The 19,027-nt window shown below is 43.5% G+C and overlaps 1 protein-coding gene across 4 annotated transcripts in view; it reads right to left on the bottom strand.

The window, feature by feature from the left end:
- LRATD1 (LRAT domain containing 1) overlaps window positions 1-17,750 on the bottom strand; it is a 54,827-nt gene extending 37,077 nt beyond the window's left edge. The window contains exons 1-3 of one of the 4 annotated variants that reach the window (XR_016395518.1): window positions 17,588-17,750; window positions 15,435-16,623; window positions 1-13,728 (exon numbers count right to left, since the gene is read on the bottom strand). The exon at window positions 1-13,728 is cut by the window's left edge and continues 37,077 nt beyond it. Coding sequence is in view for 2 of the 4 variants with exons in the window: in XM_022554166.3 (XP_022409874.1) it covers window positions 15,706-16,587 (882 nt within the window). In the remaining 2 variants the exon portion in view is untranslated. Of the gene's footprint in view, window positions 13,729-14,552; window positions 16,624-17,517 lie in introns of those variants that run through there. The other 3 variants (XR_016395517.1, XM_022554166.3, XM_089923424.1) reach the window with 3 other exon arrangements.
- Between the last annotated feature and the right edge of the window lie 1,277 nt (window positions 17,751-19,027).

Raw genomic sequence — 19,027 nt, forward strand, 5'->3', positions numbered from 1 at the left:
CACGATTGATACATTCTATTCCACAATAGTATGGCAAACTCATCACAGTGCAAGCAAAAATATATACAACTCATTCATAGCCAAAGGTGTAATTAGTCCTCTGTTCATAGGCAAAGGATTGATTTTCCTAAGATGTAAAGAGCTCCTATAAATTTCTAGGGGAAAAAATAGACAATCTTATTTTTAAAAAAGTTATTATAGTTGACAAAGTTTAGAAGTAAAGAGAAAGATTTAAGATTGTTGGATATAAGATTGATACATAAAATTAATAGCATTTATTTATCAAAATAGAATTTGTCACCAATTTTATCTTATTTAAAAATTTTATTGGAGTGTAGTTGATTTACAATGTTGTGTTACTTTCTGCTGTACAGCAAAGTGAATCAGTTATACATATACCCACTCTTTTTTAGATTCTTTTCGCATATAGATCATTACAGAGTATTGAGAAGAGTTCCCTGTGCTATACAGTAGGTCCTTATTAGTTATCTATTTTATATATAATAGTGTGTATGTGTCAATCCCAATCTCCTAGTTTATCCCTCCCCCCCCAACCCTGCTTTCCCCCCTGGTAACCATAAGTACTGTGTCACCAATTTTAAATAGGTACATTCACATTAAATATAGCAAACTAAAAGATCTATGACTCAAACTAGTAAAGAAAACCACAAGATTTTCAGAGACAAAAATCTAAAATTCTATTAAAAATGTAAATATATCATTAATATTTATAATATATAAATCATTGAGAAAAAACTAGGATCCTCTTAGACAAATGGACAAAGATATAGATATGCAAATCAGACTAGAGAAACACAAATAACTAACAAGCATATGAAGAGATTCTCAAACTCACTGATGTTTAGGGAAATGCAAATGAAACCTTGAGCCACTGTGAGAGTGGGATAATTAGAAAGTTGGATAATGCCAAGTGTTGGTGGAAACTGTGGATATAGGAACTTGCGTGCTCTGCTGCGCAGGGTACGGATTGGAGCAATCACTCTGGAAAACAATCAGGTAGTGCTTAATCCAATTTGATTTACGTCTGCTCTGGGACCCAGCATTCTCTCTCCAGGTATACATCTTACCCAGATCCGTGGAGGGCATGAACAAGGAAGTTTCTCCCCAGCACTGTTGTTGTAATAACAGAAGTAGAGGCAAGCTAGGGGAGTCCACTGGTCAGAGAATAGAACAGTATAGCAGGATGGATGCACAGGACAGAATATCTGGCAGCGCTCAGAAGTCATGGGCTAGATCTACATAGAACAACATGGATAGATCTAAAAACAGTGTTTGATGAAAAAAGTTAGTAATAATATGAGGCCCATAACACAGTATTATTTGTGTGTGTTTAACATGTGCACACAAAATAAAAATGCATGCTTACATGACCACATACAAGTAAAGGAGTATATATATCAAGCATATTAGACTGCTCTCCTATGGTAAGCAGAGAGGTAAAGGGAATGATTACTAGAAATAAAAGGAAATCAATCAATCAATCAATCAAGTTTTCACAGATCAATGTTGATGATGTGCCATGAGCATAGACGTATGATAAACCCCACCCTCCACAGCTGAGCATCCTTATTTATTAGCTCTTTTCATGAAATTGTGTGTGTGTGTATATCCTGAAATCTTTCATATCCATTTACCCAGTAGCTCCATATCCAGAAATATATTTTAAGGAAAGAACTCAAAATATAGGAAAAAAAAGTCTACTCAAAAATACTGCAGCATGGTTTTCAATACTAAACAGCATAAACAATGCAAAACTTAATGATAAAGATAATGGTTAAATAAACTATGACATATCCACTTAATATAATAATTTGCAACCATTAAACTGATGTTTACATGGAGTTTGTATTGATACTGGTGATGCTTATAGCATATTAACAAGTAAAATATATAATATACAAATTTATTTCTATGAATACAGCTAAAATGGAGATGTTATTTAATAGCATCTAAATATTATTAGAGGAAAATACATACAGGTGGATAGTGATTTTATATGGGTGGTAGGACTATGGACAATTTTTCTCTTTCTTCCTGCATTTTTCAAATATAATTTAATGAATAATTATTACCTTCAAAAATGTAAGACAAATTATACCAAGAAAAGCAAGCATTGCTCCCAGTTTAAATGCAAATTTCCTAAGAAATATGACCAATTATGAGCTGTCAGTACTTTTCCTGAGCACAAGGAGACAGAACAACTTATGAGCCCCCAGGGCTAGGGGGAAGCCAGTGGATGCTGGTTTCTTTAACGTGAACAGAGGTTAAAACTGGATGCTTTGACAAAGCCACTGAGATAGAAAAGAAGTGGAACCCTATAGTGAAAACTAGAAAAACACTACTGTAGTTGGCAGAGAACTGGTTTACAACTCTTAAACTCACACTGAGGATATTCAAAGGGAGAGGATGTTTTAGGGGCTGCACCAGCAAGTCATAAGTCGTTCCTCCCACCCTGCGCCCCAAAAGGAAGTGGGATGGAGCAATCCTGCCTGACCTCAAGGGTAAAGAAGTTAACTGCAAGCATGGTGCCCATTAGCAGCACGGAACACAGATAAGAGTGAACTGGTTCTCTATGAAGGATGGGAAACCAGTTCCTGGAAAGTCCTCTGACCACAGAAACACACCCACAGGTGGTCCTTATAGGGTTCCATGCAGCTTAGACATAATCACTGAATAAAAAATTGGCTGGAGGTATTTGTCCTTCCTTTAATAAGAATAGTTACTATTTCCATTTAAAAAACACCCCCATTCATCTTCCTCAGAGTACTTCTATTGGGATGAATTTCAGTAGCCCTCTGATTTTTATCAAAAAGGTTTTGAACATCTACTACATACTTGAAATTATGCTAAGGGGGATAAAAAAGAAGTAAGACAAGATCCATTCTCTCCAAAGATTTACTGTCTACGTGGAAACAAGGCAAACCTATTCAGGAGTTAGAAAACCTGTAATCTCAGTGGTTAAAAAAAAAAAAATTCACTTGATATCTTAACTGAGATTCACCTGATTCAGCTGATTGCTTTTTATATGCAAAACACTGTGGGTGGACAATTTTACACCCATTTTAAAATTTAACTTCATCCTAACCCTGTGATTTAGAGCTCATGATGTCCTTTTCAAAGGCGAAGGAGCAGGAGCCCAGGGCAGTGAGTTGTCCAAGACCACACAGCCAGAAAGCAAGGAGTCAGATTTATAGCCACGCGGTTTTCAAAATCTAGCGTTCTTTCCATTATGCCATCCTCCTGCTAGATGGTTTACTTACTGAATTGTATCTGTTCTGGTCTCTTTCGATCTCTAGTGAGTTCATGGTTCATGAGGAATAACTAATCCCATTCAGAGATGGAAATGCCATGGGTTGAATCATAAGATATTCTTTCATGAGACTGGCCATATGGATAACCATCGATTCACCGCGGTGTCTCATGGTAGCGCTCTCCTAGCTAAGTTAAACAGGCCTCTTTACATGTATAAATATGTCCTTCAGCCAGATCTCTGCAGGTCCTGACTCATGCCTTACACTGCTGCTAGGGCCAGCCAGCCACTAAACAGCATTAATTTGTGTATTACAGGCTATTGACAGAAAGATTTCATTACAATCATGCGAACATTTTTTTAAATCCAGAATTTTAGACTTAGAAGGAATTAGAAACATGGCATGTATTTATTTGTTAGTGGTGGCGTTCTACCCATTTTTGAGAGATATTTCCCCCAAACATTATAAGCAGCATCATATTTATTGAACAGTCCTCTGAGGATTGCCTTGGACCCTGGTGATAGATACAGACTCCCTGAATATCATCCAGTGGGTGTGTCTCTCTTTCTCAAGTTCAGGATGAAAAACAAAAGAATCACAATATTGAAGCTTGATTCCGTTTTGGCTTTTAGACATGCATTTGAGATTCCATTCCAGGAGACAGAATATCAAGTCTAGGTGATTAGTGTATGTGTTATACGGCTGGTCCAGGGTTTGAATAGGTTTGTATTTTTGAATACCCTAATACGTACTTCTCTTAGATACGTTACTTTGAAAAATGAAGAGTTCATCTTTTAAAATTTTTTTTGTTGAAGTTTAGTTGATTTACAATGTTGTGTTAGTTTCTGGTGTACAGCAAAGTGATTCAGTTATATACATAGATGTAGTTTTTCATATTCTTTTCCACTATGGTTTATTACAAGATACTGAATATAGTTCTCTGTGCTACCCAGTAGGACCTTGTTATCTAAGAGTTCATCTTTGTTCGTCAACTGCCACCAGAGGTTTAATCTAAACACTCCCACATGTTAGCTGGAAATATCGTATGTTTTCCTTATGAGAACGTAGAGGAAGGAGACATTTGGTTATTCCAGGAAGATCTTGTGAGATACAAAAATGTAGTGGCTTTGGATCAGAACACCTAAATTAAAGCACTGGTTCTACTAAATACAAGATGTGTAACACTGAGTTGGGTGTTTGCTCCCACCAAGCCTCAGTGCCCCTGTTTGTACACAGGGGATAGTAAAACCTGACTGACACAGGTTGGTTGTGAGGATGACAATGGACTATGTAATCTACACTTCTCTGAGCAAACGTCAATAGTTATTCTTCTGACGATGTCAACTTATTTGCCTCCTTAGATTCGTTATTATAGACAAATCGAGTATTTAGGACCCTACTGTAGGTAAAGAAAGAGTTTGCAAAAGAAACAGAATCACCCTGGCTTTAAAAGGTTGGAGACTTAAGATATTATGTTAGTATTTGTTACTTAAAATTACTCTGATGGAAGGATTCTTGCTCTAAGTAGCCCATATTAAATTCCAAATGTAGCCCTATTGGAAGAATAGAACTATAACATTAGCAATACTCCTTGAGGGGTCTTGTCAAATTGACAGATTTGACAGGCAGACAAATTTAATTTATTAAAATATTCCATATGGCATTTTTAAAAGACAAGGGTTTTTTATACTGTAAATGGACTGTTTTCACAGCCTTATTAAAATAAATGCATAAAGTCAGCTGTTTTTCTTTGGAATTCATTAGCATGAGATTCGACACTTAAAGAATTGCAATCCAGTCACTGGTACTTGTATACTTGGACATTTTGGCTATTTCTCAATCTTTGTTTATAATCTAGGATGTCTCCCTTTAAAGCAAATGGGAATTGCACATAAGAAGGAACATTTTGCCTGTATTATGTGTTCAATTTCACAGAGATATTTACTGAAATTATTAGAAGCATTTAGAAAGCGGATGCTTTTCACCAAAGGCCATTGGAAACACCTGAGTAAAATGTAGGGTTTCTTTAGACAAGAGGCTTAAGTTTGTTTTTCTTCAAAGAAATGCTATTATTTGTATTGAAGGAGTATTGTCAAAGTTAATAGATTTCCTGGTTTTTTTCCAAAGGTCATTTTAAAATTAAACACAAGATGTTATAAATTGAAATATTTATACAGATGGTGAGCCAGCATCATTTCTTAGAGTTGTCAATTTCCTCTTAGCAAGAGTTTCATCTCAACTATTAATTCTATCTTGGCAAAATGGTCTTCATCTTGACACATTTTTGCACACTGCATCTGACCAATGTCCTCATGGCTTCTGACATTTGGGCTGTTTTTTCTCTATAGCCCATCTTGTCGCTCAGGACTGACCAGTGGCCCTGTCCTCCTGGCTGTGGCCTTGGCCTTTCTTCTTGAGTGAGAGCTCCGTCTCTCAGGAGGCCTAAGATCATCACTGCTTTGGGCCCAGCCTCACTCCAAGAAGCCCCTCATTTGCACAGCTTCTCATTAGGGAATTTGTCCTAACCCTGTGAACTAAATCTTAGGCAACCAGTGCATCGATCAATCAAGGATCTTGCCTACAGAGATGTGCTGGAGGTGAATTAACTGGTAAATTAAATGCTAATAACCTGTCAGTCTCAGTAGTTCCACAGCAAAAGGGCATTGCCTCAATATATTTAAATCTCAATTCTATAGAATTTGTAGGACCAAACACTCTAAAAATAGCATTTTACATAAAAATGACAAAAGAAAGTCTATTACATTTACATAACATGAAAAATTGGTCTATTTTCTCAACTATTAATAAAGACTAAACAAAATTGTGTAATTCTCTTAAAAACATCATTCGGATCTTCTATTCCAGTCAATGACTTTCATTTCCTGAAGTTGATGTCTACTTCCAAATGCTTCTTCCTTTGGCCTTCTACGGTATTTTTTTAAAAATTATATCTTTGCAATGACCTATATTCCAGGTTGTAGTGGATTATGGCTAATAGTGTGCCTGTCTCCTTTACCAGATTGAGTTCTTGAAGTCTAGACCGTGCTTTGTATCCACATGACCTAAAACAAGGCTTGCCTTTAATAGGGACCCAATAAATGTTTAGGGAGTTGACCTCCATTAGAACATTAATTTAAAAATAGCACTTTCTGTTCTTGTAGAAGAATAGTCGCCTTTGAATTAAGCTAACTGAATTCGATTAAGCCAGCATTGGTTGAGCATCTAATATGACCAAGATATTAGCTACTAAGGAACCAAAGATCAAAATATCAAGATCCTTGCCTCAAGATAGAATACTATTTCAGAAGGTAATCTGCTTCCCATTAACTTAAATAAATTGTATTTGACATAGGTTAGGGGCTGAAAATCAGAATATGAAATGGGTGGAATGAATGTTAAAATGATGGGTGAAGAGCCACAGGAGCTCAGTGAGAAAGGAATAATTTGGCCCGCTGTTGTCAAAGTAGAGGGTGTTTCAGGAGAAGGAGAGTCTTCATAGAACAGCTGATATGTGAACTGCATCCTAAAGGGTGAGGAGAATTTTGATACAAGGTCAAGGAGGGGAGAAGGATGTTCCACGCAAATGAAACAGCGTGAACAAAGGCATGCAGTGACATGGCTTTCGGAGAGAGGTAAGTGGTTTAGCACAGATAATGAGAATGTATGGTAAGGGGTCAGAGGATGAAGCTTCAGAGGCTGGGGTGTAGGTGGCAGAATGGAGGAGAGCTCAAAGATGCCATGAAGTCTAGATTTTATCTGGGAAGCTATGGAAAGTCCTTGAAGTCTTTAAGGATATAACACAGGCAGAACATATCTGGGCTGTCAAGCACTTATTTTGTTGGTCTGTAGAGGGTGGAATAACTGCGTCTGCTCCCATTGCCTTGTGTAGACCCTGTCTCATAAAATTATATACAGATAAAACAGATGCACACGAGGGGCACTGATTTTTTAAATCAGAATGGTGAGGCTGCATAATGAAAAATCTCGTCTGCTCTCTCCTCTGGAAATTGCTCTCTGGGCAAAAGCAATGTTTTACCATAACCCGTATTTACCTGTATTTCTAATCCCAAATTAGTAATCTTTCATTCTCAAGATGTGCTCCATTCTTAAGTTTTAACACTTCTTTTCTCAACAGGATATTATGGTTTAAAGTCTCAAACTAGAATGCTTTTCTGAAGTACAGATAATTATAACCATCACCAAAACCATATTAAACTATATTAATTGTATTAATTGTCCAGAGGTGCTAAAGAGAATAATAATTCCCTGGAAAAGCACGGGATGCTCTTCCTAAGAGTTCCAGGGAAAATATAATATATAAAACCATATATATTTTATAAGACATTAATTGAGTTACATTTTTAGTGCTCATTTGCATCTCATATCATTTCAAATTATTCTAGCTGTTCAACCAGCCTGGAGGTCCAAACATCACCTATCAAAGGGGGCTGGTTTTCCTCTGCTCCCTCTGCTGGAATACTAGGCAAGGGGATCCTTTTCTTCCTTCCACACATGCTATAGGCACATTTGCTTAGTCTAAGATTGGGAGAGATTTTACTTCCCAAAAGGGAACAGGACTGGGGTTTTCAGTAGACATTTTCTGTACTGACTTAACATGGCTTTCGAGGACCCATTTACTGAAGTGGCCCATATGGGAAATGCCTTGTCTCATCTTCACGTCTTACAAGTCACTCCTCCGCTGCCTTCTAGATCTGCAACTCTCAAAGCTGTCTCACCTAGGCAGAAATTAAATTACCAAGAGGAAAAAAATCTGTATTTCCATCATAATGAAACTCATGAAGTTCATTCATTAAGAAATGCTTGTACAGGTATAAACAGGGCAGAGAAAACTTTTCAACTACATAAGGCTGATCTTCCATCATTTGTAGGGTAATATAATGCAATGTAGACTCCTCAGAATTCCAGCTAATTTTCTAAATAGAAACGAATTTTCTACTGCATGGTTCTCAGGGCGAAGTACGTATAAGTTAATAGGTCTTTATAGCCCATTCAGAGTGAGCTGGTGGGCCAATGCTCACATACATACGGAGCAGCCAGCTCTTCTCCCTTCCCTACTTCTTCCATGCGTCCAACAGACTCTAACTGAGCGCCTACCACAAGAGCTTGACTTTGCAGCTGCAAGAATAAGTAAGTCCCAGGGCCTTTTGTAACAGAGCTCAGTGCAGGGAGAGACAGGTGTAAACAATATTTATAGTCGAGGCAAGTCTGGGGGAGCTGTAAGCAAATTCAGTGGGAACACACAGAAGGAAATTACTAAAACCATGCTAGGGGTAGTTTAGAGATAGGCCAGGAAGGGTGGTTGAATACGGGTTTTCCATTCAGGAATCAAGAATGGCCATTAGGTAAAGGGGAACAATGTAGAAAGTCATGAAAGGATGAATGAACACTCTATGTTCTGCAAAACCCTGTGAGTCGAGAGAAATGCAGCTGGTTGTACATAGGGGTCAGACCATGGAGCACCCTGACTGCTGCCCCCTAGGACCTTGGCCTTTATCTTGTGAGCAATGGGCCTGTATTGAGAAAGAGCGCTATGGCTGCAGGTGTTTGGATAGAGAAGCCGGGGGAAAGGTGAGGAAGCTGTGAAATAGCCAGGTGCGAGGTGAGGACCCAGATTGGGATAAGTAGCAGGTGGGATTAAAAACAGTGGCGTAGGGCTTCCCTGGTGGCGCAGTGGTTGGGAGTCCGCCTGCCGATGCAGGGGACGCGAGTTCGTGCCCCGGTCCGGGAGGATCCCACATGCCGCGGAGCGGCTGGGCCCGTGAGCCATGGCCGCTGAGCCTGCGCGTCCGGAGCCTGTGCTCCGCAACGGGAGAGGCACAACAGTGAGAGGCCCGCGTACCGGGAAAAAAAAAAAAACAGTGGCGTAGAGTATTTTTGGTTGTACGGGAAAGTATTCATCATACCCCCCAAGATAAAGGGTGGCATGTCCTATAAATATAATCAAAAGGGTATAAGAATAGAGACACAGGAAACACTCCCCCATCCCCACCTACACATATGCACAGCCAACTCTCTCAATGACTAGGGAGCCTGTGAACTCTCCTTCTGAGGCTTTTCTTGGACTGTATGCTCGTTCCTGGACCTGAATCTGGCCATAAAGACACGTGAACAATCTGATAAGACTTCCATGATGTGGGTAGGAGATGTGTCCTTTGTTTGTCAGCTCTGAAAATGCAGAGGCCTCTGTCTTCTTAGAGATGGTGAGGTCTTCCCTGAGTAGGGCTGCCAGGTAATATATTGGACAGGAAGTTTTGTTTGAATTTCAGATAAACACATCATTTTTAGTCTAAGTAAGTCCCAAATGGTACATGGAACATACTTATACTAAAATGATTATTCCCTTTTTATCTGAAATTCAGAAGTAATCGAGTGGCCTGCATTTTTATTTGCAAAATGGGGCAGCCCTATCCTTGACCTTAGTTAGCCTCTCTCTGGCTCAGACCCTGGGCAAACACTTGTGCTGAGAAGCACTATTAGAAGTTGGGAGATGCTTTACAGAATCACTGCCAGATCTGCTCATTCCCCAGGAGAATCTGATACCTGAAAACAATGGGCTTGGCACTGAGCAAAGAGCTGGCGTCTTGTGGGACTGCTGGAGGGAAAAGTGACTGAATTTTAGAAGAACTTCTTTGTTAAAGCAAATATCAGTGTATTTCTAATAAAGAAGCCCTCGAGTTTACCATTGTGGCCTGAGTAGAACGTTAATGTCTGTTTCACAGATTGATGGCAAGAATTTCCTTAGGAAGCATACGAGCAGTAAGATCTTATATGATCTTTCCTATTTTTTGGAACACTGAATGTATTATAGCTGAAATTAACTTCTGAAGCATTTATTTTATGCTTAAAATTTAAGTCATTGGCTCTATCCACACCTACTATTTTACAAGCCTCTCCCCTTTGAACCAAATTAAGCTCAGAACTCATGTTCACATTAAAAAAAAATTGGATTATAAAAGCCAATGGGCATAGCAATTATTTGGAAATGTTAATATATGAGTAATGTTTATTTAGAAAAATACCCATGACCAAATTCCATCAAATCTAATTTTTCCCAGAGAGTTAAGGTAACAATCTAGTAGGTTTCCCCCTGCACATCTGAAGAAGATTTTTAGCAAGAGCTTCAATAATAAGCTTCCTTCTGAAGGAATAATCTTGTGATTTCATGCGAGAAAAATCTCTCCTTGAGGTAAATGAGAGATGAAGTTGTGGAAGTTTTTGTCAGAATTATTATTTCGCTTTCCCCTTTCCAAGCAAATGGTAAGAGAACATTTTCTCTTTGGATTCTTTGATAGTCATTTTTTTGTTTTTGTTTTTGTTTTCCCTAGAAGCAAACAGAACATGCAGAATACCCTTTAACTGAAATCAGCCTTAAGCTTCATAAATTATATTTCTGTGAGCCTTCCGAGGTGGGAAACCCCTCCAATTTCTGTGAAAGAAATTTAAGTTCCCTTACAGACAAGCCAGGTGGTGGGATTTCTGGTTTTCCTAGTGATCAAGTATCACTGAAAACCATGTAAAGTAGAGAAATGCCACAGTCTTATATTTATTGAGCACCTGCTATGTGCCAAGCCCACAGTATGGGGAACTGTTCATCTGGGTGCTGCCAATGAATGCAATAATCACAAAACTCACCTCCAGTAAGGGCAGAGGAGATTATTTTTCCTTTTCCCTAACGTATTCAAATGCTTAAATCTCTTATATTGCAAGTTCAAATGAGGTAAACATACAACCTATGATTTATGAAATCAGAGATTTTATAAATTATGAAATGGTTGGAAAATAAGATCTTAGCTTTCTGTCTTCAGTTCGAATGGAGAACAGGTATCCCCTGTTGAAAAGCTTATTAGCTTATTTTATCATCTCATAACCTCTCCACTTCATCTTGTGTCTTCTTTTGCAATTACTTTATAATCTTTACAGCTTTCCTTTGAATCTTTTGTCAATTTTAGCGAAACAAGGAACATAGTTTTCTAAAAGTGAGACTAAAACTAACTGCAACTCCCACATTTTCTTCTTTTTGTTTATGCTTCGTTTTAGGCAGAGCTGCCTTGGTGTCCCAGTTACTCATTAGCTATTTTGCACCCTCGAATGTTTCCTCCTGTTTTTGTAGATCTCAAGTCACTCTCCATTTTATTTTTAAATAGTTTGCATGTGTGTGTGTACATATATCTATATCTCTGAATGAAATCACAATTATTAGCTATAGGTAGAAATGTATTTATATATATGTGTACACCTGCACATTTGCATATATGACCTGTGTAAATTATTATATGTATGTATACATATACATGTATAAGGATTATAAATGTGTGTATATATAAACACACGTACACACACATATATATATATTCTGCTAATAGCTAGTAATTGTCCGCAAAAATATCGAGTTGGATCTCAGACAACCATTTTCTAAACACAGTTCTTAATGTTTCCAGAAATCTGGAAGCCTGTGTTTTTCACTTGCAGACCCTTTATGCACGTGGCAAATCATCTCTGAAAGGCCCACCTAACTAGATTCTCTTCATTTGTCTAAAAACGAGAAAGCAGAATGATTTAAAAATAGACATGTAGATAAAAGTAAATCAGGTAGCTCTGTTATGTTTGTACAGTTAGTATTAATTTCACTGGAATTTGACCCTGCTCCATTTATTGGATGCCAAAGACACTGAATTCTTAGGGATGTTGAAAGCACACACACAACATAATAAGGTAATGTTTGAAAACTGTTAGGATAAACGGATCACTCAGGTAATTCTTTTGTAAACACCAGTAGCATGCTTTTCTGGAAAAGAAAATATTATTCAAACAAAAGTGTTCACCACAGAAACATGACACAAAGAGGAACATAAACATCAAAATTCTGAAAGTCTAGTAAAATCAGGTAACATCACTGAACTTACAGCTGCACCTGTGTTTGATGTTCTAATCTGGCACAAGTGTTTTATAACTTTCAGTGACTTGATGGTACTGCTTCATTTAATAAAATACAGTCATGACAGGCATTTAAATTTTTAAATACTGAGGAACTTTATATCTATTTGGCTCACTAATATACTTTTAATTTTTTAAAAAAGAAATGCAATACATGTAACTTCTACAGAGTTTTTTTTTTATATACAAAGATATACTTTGAGAATAACAGTGTTTCAGGACTGGTTTTGTTTAAAGTAAGCCTAACCTCCCTTCTCCCCATTCTACCTCCTTTTTTTTTTTCCTTAATTACCAAATGTGTAGCAAAGCAGTCCCTGAAGTAAAAATATTCATCTTTTTTTAGTAGTTTGCTTTTCAGAATCACCTTCTGAAAGTGAGAAAGGATGGGGGTCTATGGATAGTTTTCTTCTGCACCACATCACTGACGGGACCGACCACCAGCTAGGCCACACTCAACATCATGAAAGTTACTATGAAGCTCTGTTCTCTCGAGGATAACGAAAACCCAGACTAAATCCCTGACTTCTATTTAAACGTCAGGAGGCTTTTGGCTTAGTTTCTATAACTCTGATAACATCCAGAGACATTATATCTGCTCATAATAAAAATCAAGTCTACTGGTACCATCTTCCAAGAGACCTTCCACCTTCTTGCTGTCATTCCCGTTGAGAACGTCCTAAAAATAGACACGTTTTCCAGGATAAAATTATTAGACAATATCTTGATAATAGCCTCTTCATGCTGTACTACAATTAGAATTATTCTGCCACTGGTTATTATTAACATTGACCAACAGATAACAAATATTTCAGGAGTAATATAAGGAATATACAGACCTTTCAAGTTCCCTTTGTAACTAGTGTTTTTCTATCGTGAATTTGTAGAAGTATCACCATCAACCCAATCCTTAATAGACCAATATAGTCATGAGGGCTACTTTGCCTGCCAAACTCTTATTTTTATTGCTAATCTAGTCTCAGCAAGTGTCAAGCTAAGCCTCTGTTATAGTGACCCTCTTAGTAAGAGCAAAATCAGATTATGTGCCATCAGAGGAAATAAATCTCAGGTGTGAGAGACCATTCATTTCTTTTGCTAAAGTCCCACCCTCTGAGTGACAGGTAGAAGACAAAATGTCAAGAAGGAGTCCTGTTCGAACAAATCCTTAGGATGGTATTTAATACAGCAGAGAGCCAAGATACAGTAGGAGGACACAGTAAAGAATGTGGGCTGTGTAGATACAATAAAGAATTTCGGTTTAGGATCCGACATCTGTTATTTGAAAGGGGAATAAGTTAGGGAAATAAATGATTTCCAGTTCTCCATACATGCAAATGTTAAGTTAGTTATTACAAAAGTTTTGCTGTTGTATGTGCTGAAAGAAAAGCATAGGCATTTAAACGTTTTTTTTAAAAATAAATCACTCAGTAGGCTTAAGAAAAATACTCTAGTTCATAGTTCATTGAGCTGACCTTTTGAGTCAAGATCAGGGAATGAATCCAGGCTGAAAACCAAAAAACAAAACAGAGATGAATCATTTTACCATGAAAACAAACAAAAGAAAGGCATTTCCAGTCGCAGCTAACCTCGACTAGTTTTTATTGCATTGTTTTTGAAATGCCAAGAAACTGGCTTTGACCGTAATATTTGCTGTCCAACTAAATCACAACTGTCAGTAGGCGACTGCTTGCAACAATGAGCTAAACACCGTTATTTGACAAATTCCCCTGGAAGGGACGGGACGTAGATGCTGGAGGTGTGTCTGACACACATTGAATCAAGTAACAGTTAATCAGGCTGGGGCTGCAGCACAGAAGAGAAGTTGGTAAGTCCTTACCCAAGGAAGGGGTTTCAAACAGCCTTAATTTTTTGAAAACCGTACGATCGACCTGATCCTAGAAGTTCTTTCCGGTTTTCAGGAATGAATTGTGGGACTGGCTAAAGAGAAGAGGGAAAAAGCCACCAATTCTACATTCGTTTTTTAAGAAGATCGGGGGGAGAGGAAGAAAAATAGAAATGCAAATGTGGAATGGTAGTGGTATACAACATCGAGAAATTAACATCATGGAACCTGCTAGCAATTTCCACCGAAGCAGTAAACCCCTTAACTGATGGAGATTCAGCACAATATACACATGGATTAACAACTCCACCATTACTAGGGCTGCCGTTAAAGTCAAAAAATTAACTACAATATTCAAAAACAGAATTCTCATAAGGTTTGAGAAAAAGAGTGAAAAGGCAATGTTAGCTAAGCTCTTAGCTAAATCCACTCTTAATGGCCCCCAGTATTTAAACTATCATGGATTAAAGCCATGAAAATAAAAATTTCAATTTGAAATTTTATTAGCATGCTGCTAAAATGGTCAATAAAAAAACATCAACACGATAGGCTTTGTTGACATATTTGGACAACTGCTTTCTCGATTTTAAGACTTTATTTCCACTTCCCCACCTTCTGAGATTTCTGTGTTAGGAAAAGCCAAACTAAATACACTGGCTATGGTGCTGTAATAATGCTGGTTTCTGGAATGTTGCCATGTCTTTCCCCTCCGTCTCCTCCAACCCCTTTAAAACTGTGGTTATTTTTGAAACGCAGCCCAAGGTGGAGCCTTCTAGGGTTGAGAACAAGCGCCCTTTTCACAGATTCAAGTTCGCGGACACCTGGTGAGCCTTCTCCTGGCCGGGGGGCGTGGCCGGCTCGCCTCATCAAATTCGCTGCGCCATTATCCTCCGGGGACCGGGAAGGCATCCCTTCTGCCAGCAAGGGAGACTCACAGGCAAATGCCGGTGGGGAGTGGCGTTCGCTTCCCTAGGTGGAAAGAACGGGAAGCAAAACAAACACTGTCTTGCTTAGCCCGGAGCCTGGGATACAATGTCAGGAGACCAGGGACTGGAGAGCTGAAAAAGTCCCGGGCAGCCTCGGGATAACCCGGAGTCCCGAAGTGCTTGCTCCCTCGTGGAATTATTCACAAGTGCATGAGGGACAGGCTCGATTTCTTGGAAATCCTGCAGTCTGGGGACACATCCATACTAGAGCTGAGCTGTGCCCTGAAAGGATCCATTCTCACCTCCCACCGGTCTGTGTGTGCACGTTTGGGGCGGTGATGGTCCCTTTCTAGTAGGTCGGGTGTTAGTCACTAGACCAGTGACTCTTGGGGGGAGGTCTTGTCCCTGCTTCCCTCGGCCCGTTCTCCTCTCCCCACTTACAATTCAAGGGGCAAGCGCACGCTGGGTCTCCCAACACCATCATCACCACTGGGGGTCTCAGCCGGGCGGAGGCGGCCCCTTCAGTCCCGGGGCCAGTTCCTGGGACTACCTGCCACTTGCCAGAAAGATGCGAGGCTGCAGCCCGGGCGCTGGCCGCTGCGGGTGGCCACTCAAGGGGGTCGGGGGGTGCTGAATCACCGGCCTGGGAGCCCGCGTGCGGGGGAGGGAGCGGGGCGCGGGGAGGCTGGAGGGGCGGGCGGCTTCCCCCAGGCTACTCCTTGTCGTCCACAAGGTCGGCGAGCTCCTGGAGCACACGCAGGCGGCCGCTGGCGTCGATGCGGCGCTTCTCGCGGATGAGGTCTTCCAGGCTGTGAAACCTGGCCGTGTGCACCTTGTTCTCACCCAGGTGCACCTTGAGATAGTACTGCTGCTGCGGGGTCTGCGTGCCGGCCGGCACCTCCCCTCCCGCCTTGAACTCCCGCTTGCCGAAGCGGCACCAAGCGGCGAAGCTCTCCGAGCTCGTCCAGCAGATCTCCTCGCTCTTGAGGCCCAGGTGGCCGCAGGCGTTCTGCACCACCAGCTCGGCCACCAGCGGGCGGTAGCGGTACCAGCTATTCACCACCCGGCCCACGTTGGCCGCGCCCGCCTCGTACAGGCTGTCCTGGCGGATCTCGCCTTGGTGCAGGTGGATGATCTGCCCGCCGCCCACGTAGACGGCCCAGTGCGGGGCGGGCGCGGGCGGCTCTGGCGCGGGCTGCAGGCACAGCAGCTCCAGCAGGTCGCCGGGCTCGCAGAGCGCGGGCAGCGCCGTGACCGCGTAGACGCTCAGGTCGGCGCCCTGAGGGCCGCCGCTCATTTTGGAAAAGATGCATTCCTGGCCCCGAAAGGCGGAGAACTGAGTTTCGTTGAGGACCAGCTGGTGCAGCAGGTGGTGGTGGCGGCGACGGCTAGGGCTCTCCGGGCAGGGAGCGCGGCCCGGGGAGGCCTTCACGCCAAACTTGTCGGGCTGGCCTCGTTCGTCCAGGTCCTCCTCCTCATCCGAGAAGAAGTAGGCGACCCCGACCCGCAGCTCGTCCTTCTCGATCCCCGACGGGTCCCCGGTGGGCAACTCGCTGTAGCTAAGGTGGGTGATGCGGTCCAGTTGGTTGCCCATCAATGACGCGGCGAGGCCGGGGCCAGAAGCGGGGATCTGCGGAAGCACAGAGAAGACGCAGAGACACGATCAGAGTCGCGCTGCCCTCCCCAGGACGAGCCGTGCCCCCGGGACCTGGCCGCCCGCGCGCCTGTACTGGAGTCAACCGCCTCCCCGGGGCCAGGACCGGCACGGGAGCCAGCAGTCCGGCGGGCGAGAGCGGACGCCGCCACGCAGCCTCGGACCTTGTACCGGAACCCGGCCCAACGCCCACAAGAGAAGAGGCTGGAGCGCGGGAGGGCGTGCGGGGTCCCAGTGGGAAGGACAGCGCGGGGTGTGGCAGCGTGGGAGTCGGGACACCCAGGAAGGGACGGAGGGGTGAGTTGGAGGAAAGGGGGAGCGCCTCGGGCTCCAGAGCTTGGAGCGCGCTGCGCTCACATTTTCAGCCGCCCCCCTCCCCAGCCCACCTCTCAGTTTTACCCTAGGTCCGTGCTCCTCCCCGAGAGCGCTTCGCGCAATGACCATCGGACACGTTCACGGGCACCCACTTGACACCAGCACAATTTTGCACACTTGGAGTCCAGACACCGACAGGCTGGTACACCGGTGTGCTGATGTCACGTACAATGACAAACCTTCGCGACGACACACTCAGACCCCCACCTTCGTACACTATTCCAACCCCACGCTGGCACGCTCGCCAGTGCACGTACACCCACGCACCCGGGCACACTTGCCCACACAGGCAGGTGCACTCTGCCCCTTAGTTCTCTCGCCTTCTCCCCAGCAGAGCCAATCTGGCTGCGCCAGGGCGAGGCTGCTCTGTCTAAAATAACCTAACAAAGAGGCAAGGGGAGGATGGGGGAAGCCAGTGCGGTTTGTGTGTGCCGGTGTGGGTGCGGGTTGTGTGGCGAGGCCCACTTTCAGCCAGAAGTCCCCTCTCCCTCCTACCCGGCACAGGGTCCAAACAATCGGACGAAGAAAACACGTTTCCAAGGCAAAGAAAGCTGCCTCTTCGTACCCGTGATTTCCCTGCTCCCGAAACCCCAAACTCCTTTAAAGTCTCCTGGTCCCCATGGGTGCTGCGGAGGTGGTGGTGACGAGCGTGTCCTGGGCGGCGCGTGGGGCTGCGGCTCGGCTCTGCCCCGCGCGGATCCGTGCGGTGCGGTCCCCGTCGCGATGCCCGTGCGCCTGCCGGTCCACGTTGGCTGGGGCGCCTGCTCCACCTGGGCAGTCCCGACTCCGTTCTGGTTTCCTACAGCCCAGCCGACGACTCTAAGTAGCCAAAGCAGCTGGCTCCAGGGCCCGCCCCCGGACGCGCTCATTGGTTGGGGCCGATGCCCAGGGCTCGTCAATCTCCGCCGGAGGGGGAGGGGAGCAGGGGCGGGTCTCCAGCGTGCGCCCCGCCCCGCCCCGCCCCTTCCCGCCCCGCCCTGCCCCCGCACACCGAAGCGCGCGCCGCCCCCGGGGGCTAGGTGCGAGCGCCGGCCGGGAGCGCGCGAGGGGCGGGGCGCTTCCGTACGGCGGCTCGGCCCGCTTCCATCCACCAGCTTCGCCTACCGATCGTGACTGGGCGCGCCGTCCGCCCGCGTTCTGTGTTCCGGGAGAACAGACTCCAGCGACGAAGCTGAGTCTGAGGGTGGAGAAAAATCCCCAGTGCACCCCGAGCCTTTTGCGCGGCCCGGGGCGGGGAACGACGTTGTCAGAGGCGGGCACCCGGGGCCCTGCTGAGGACCCCTGAGCCTGGGTTCCTGAGGGCCCCTGGGCTGGTCCTCGGCGCACAGACTTTTTCCTGCCGGCCACCGATCCCTTTGAAATTGTGCCTGCGGTGTTCGGTTCATCTCCTTTGACCTGTGTGAAGCTGCTGACCCAGCACTGGCGCCTGGTTTAAAAGGAGCGCGGTGTCAAACGCGAATGAAAAGGCGGAGCCTTGACCACCCCCCTCCCTGACTGGGCCTGAGTTTGGCCTCCAATGGTCTGTCTGTGAAGGGGGCGCATCACCAATGTCGACAGTGGGACATAATCTTGCTTCCCAACCCCCAGAACTGCCATTGCTAAGGGATTTTTGTTTGGTTTCGTGGGAGAAGACTGTCCAGCAGTAATTAATGATTGCATTCCTGGTTGGAAAGTTAATGAATGTGCTCTGGATATGGGATGCTGAAAGATGACTTTCACACATGTGAAATTTTAGCTCGACAGTTCAAAAAGCTTATAACGTTAAGTCCTAAAGAGTTCTTAGACATCTAGTTCTACTTTCAAGGCTGGGCTCCAGCAGCTTCTCGGTGGAGCCTACTCTCTTTACCCAGGGAAAACTGGGTGCTTCCTCTTTGTGCCCCCTTGGCATCTGGTACAAACTCTTAGTGCTCTCATCCCATTTTATTACACATCTCTGTTGACTTTCTTCCTCTTTAAAAAGTGAATGCCTTCGGGATTGACTTGTGTTCTACATAATTTTGTATTC

The sequence above is a fragment of the Delphinapterus leucas genome, chromosome 13 (assembly GCF_059928025.1).
Source record: "Delphinapterus leucas isolate spDelLeu-1000000601 "Yukka" chromosome 13, BTC_Dleu_Yukka2, whole genome shotgun sequence".
NCBI classification, from domain to species: domain Eukaryota; kingdom Metazoa; phylum Chordata; class Mammalia; order Artiodactyla; family Monodontidae; genus Delphinapterus; species Delphinapterus leucas.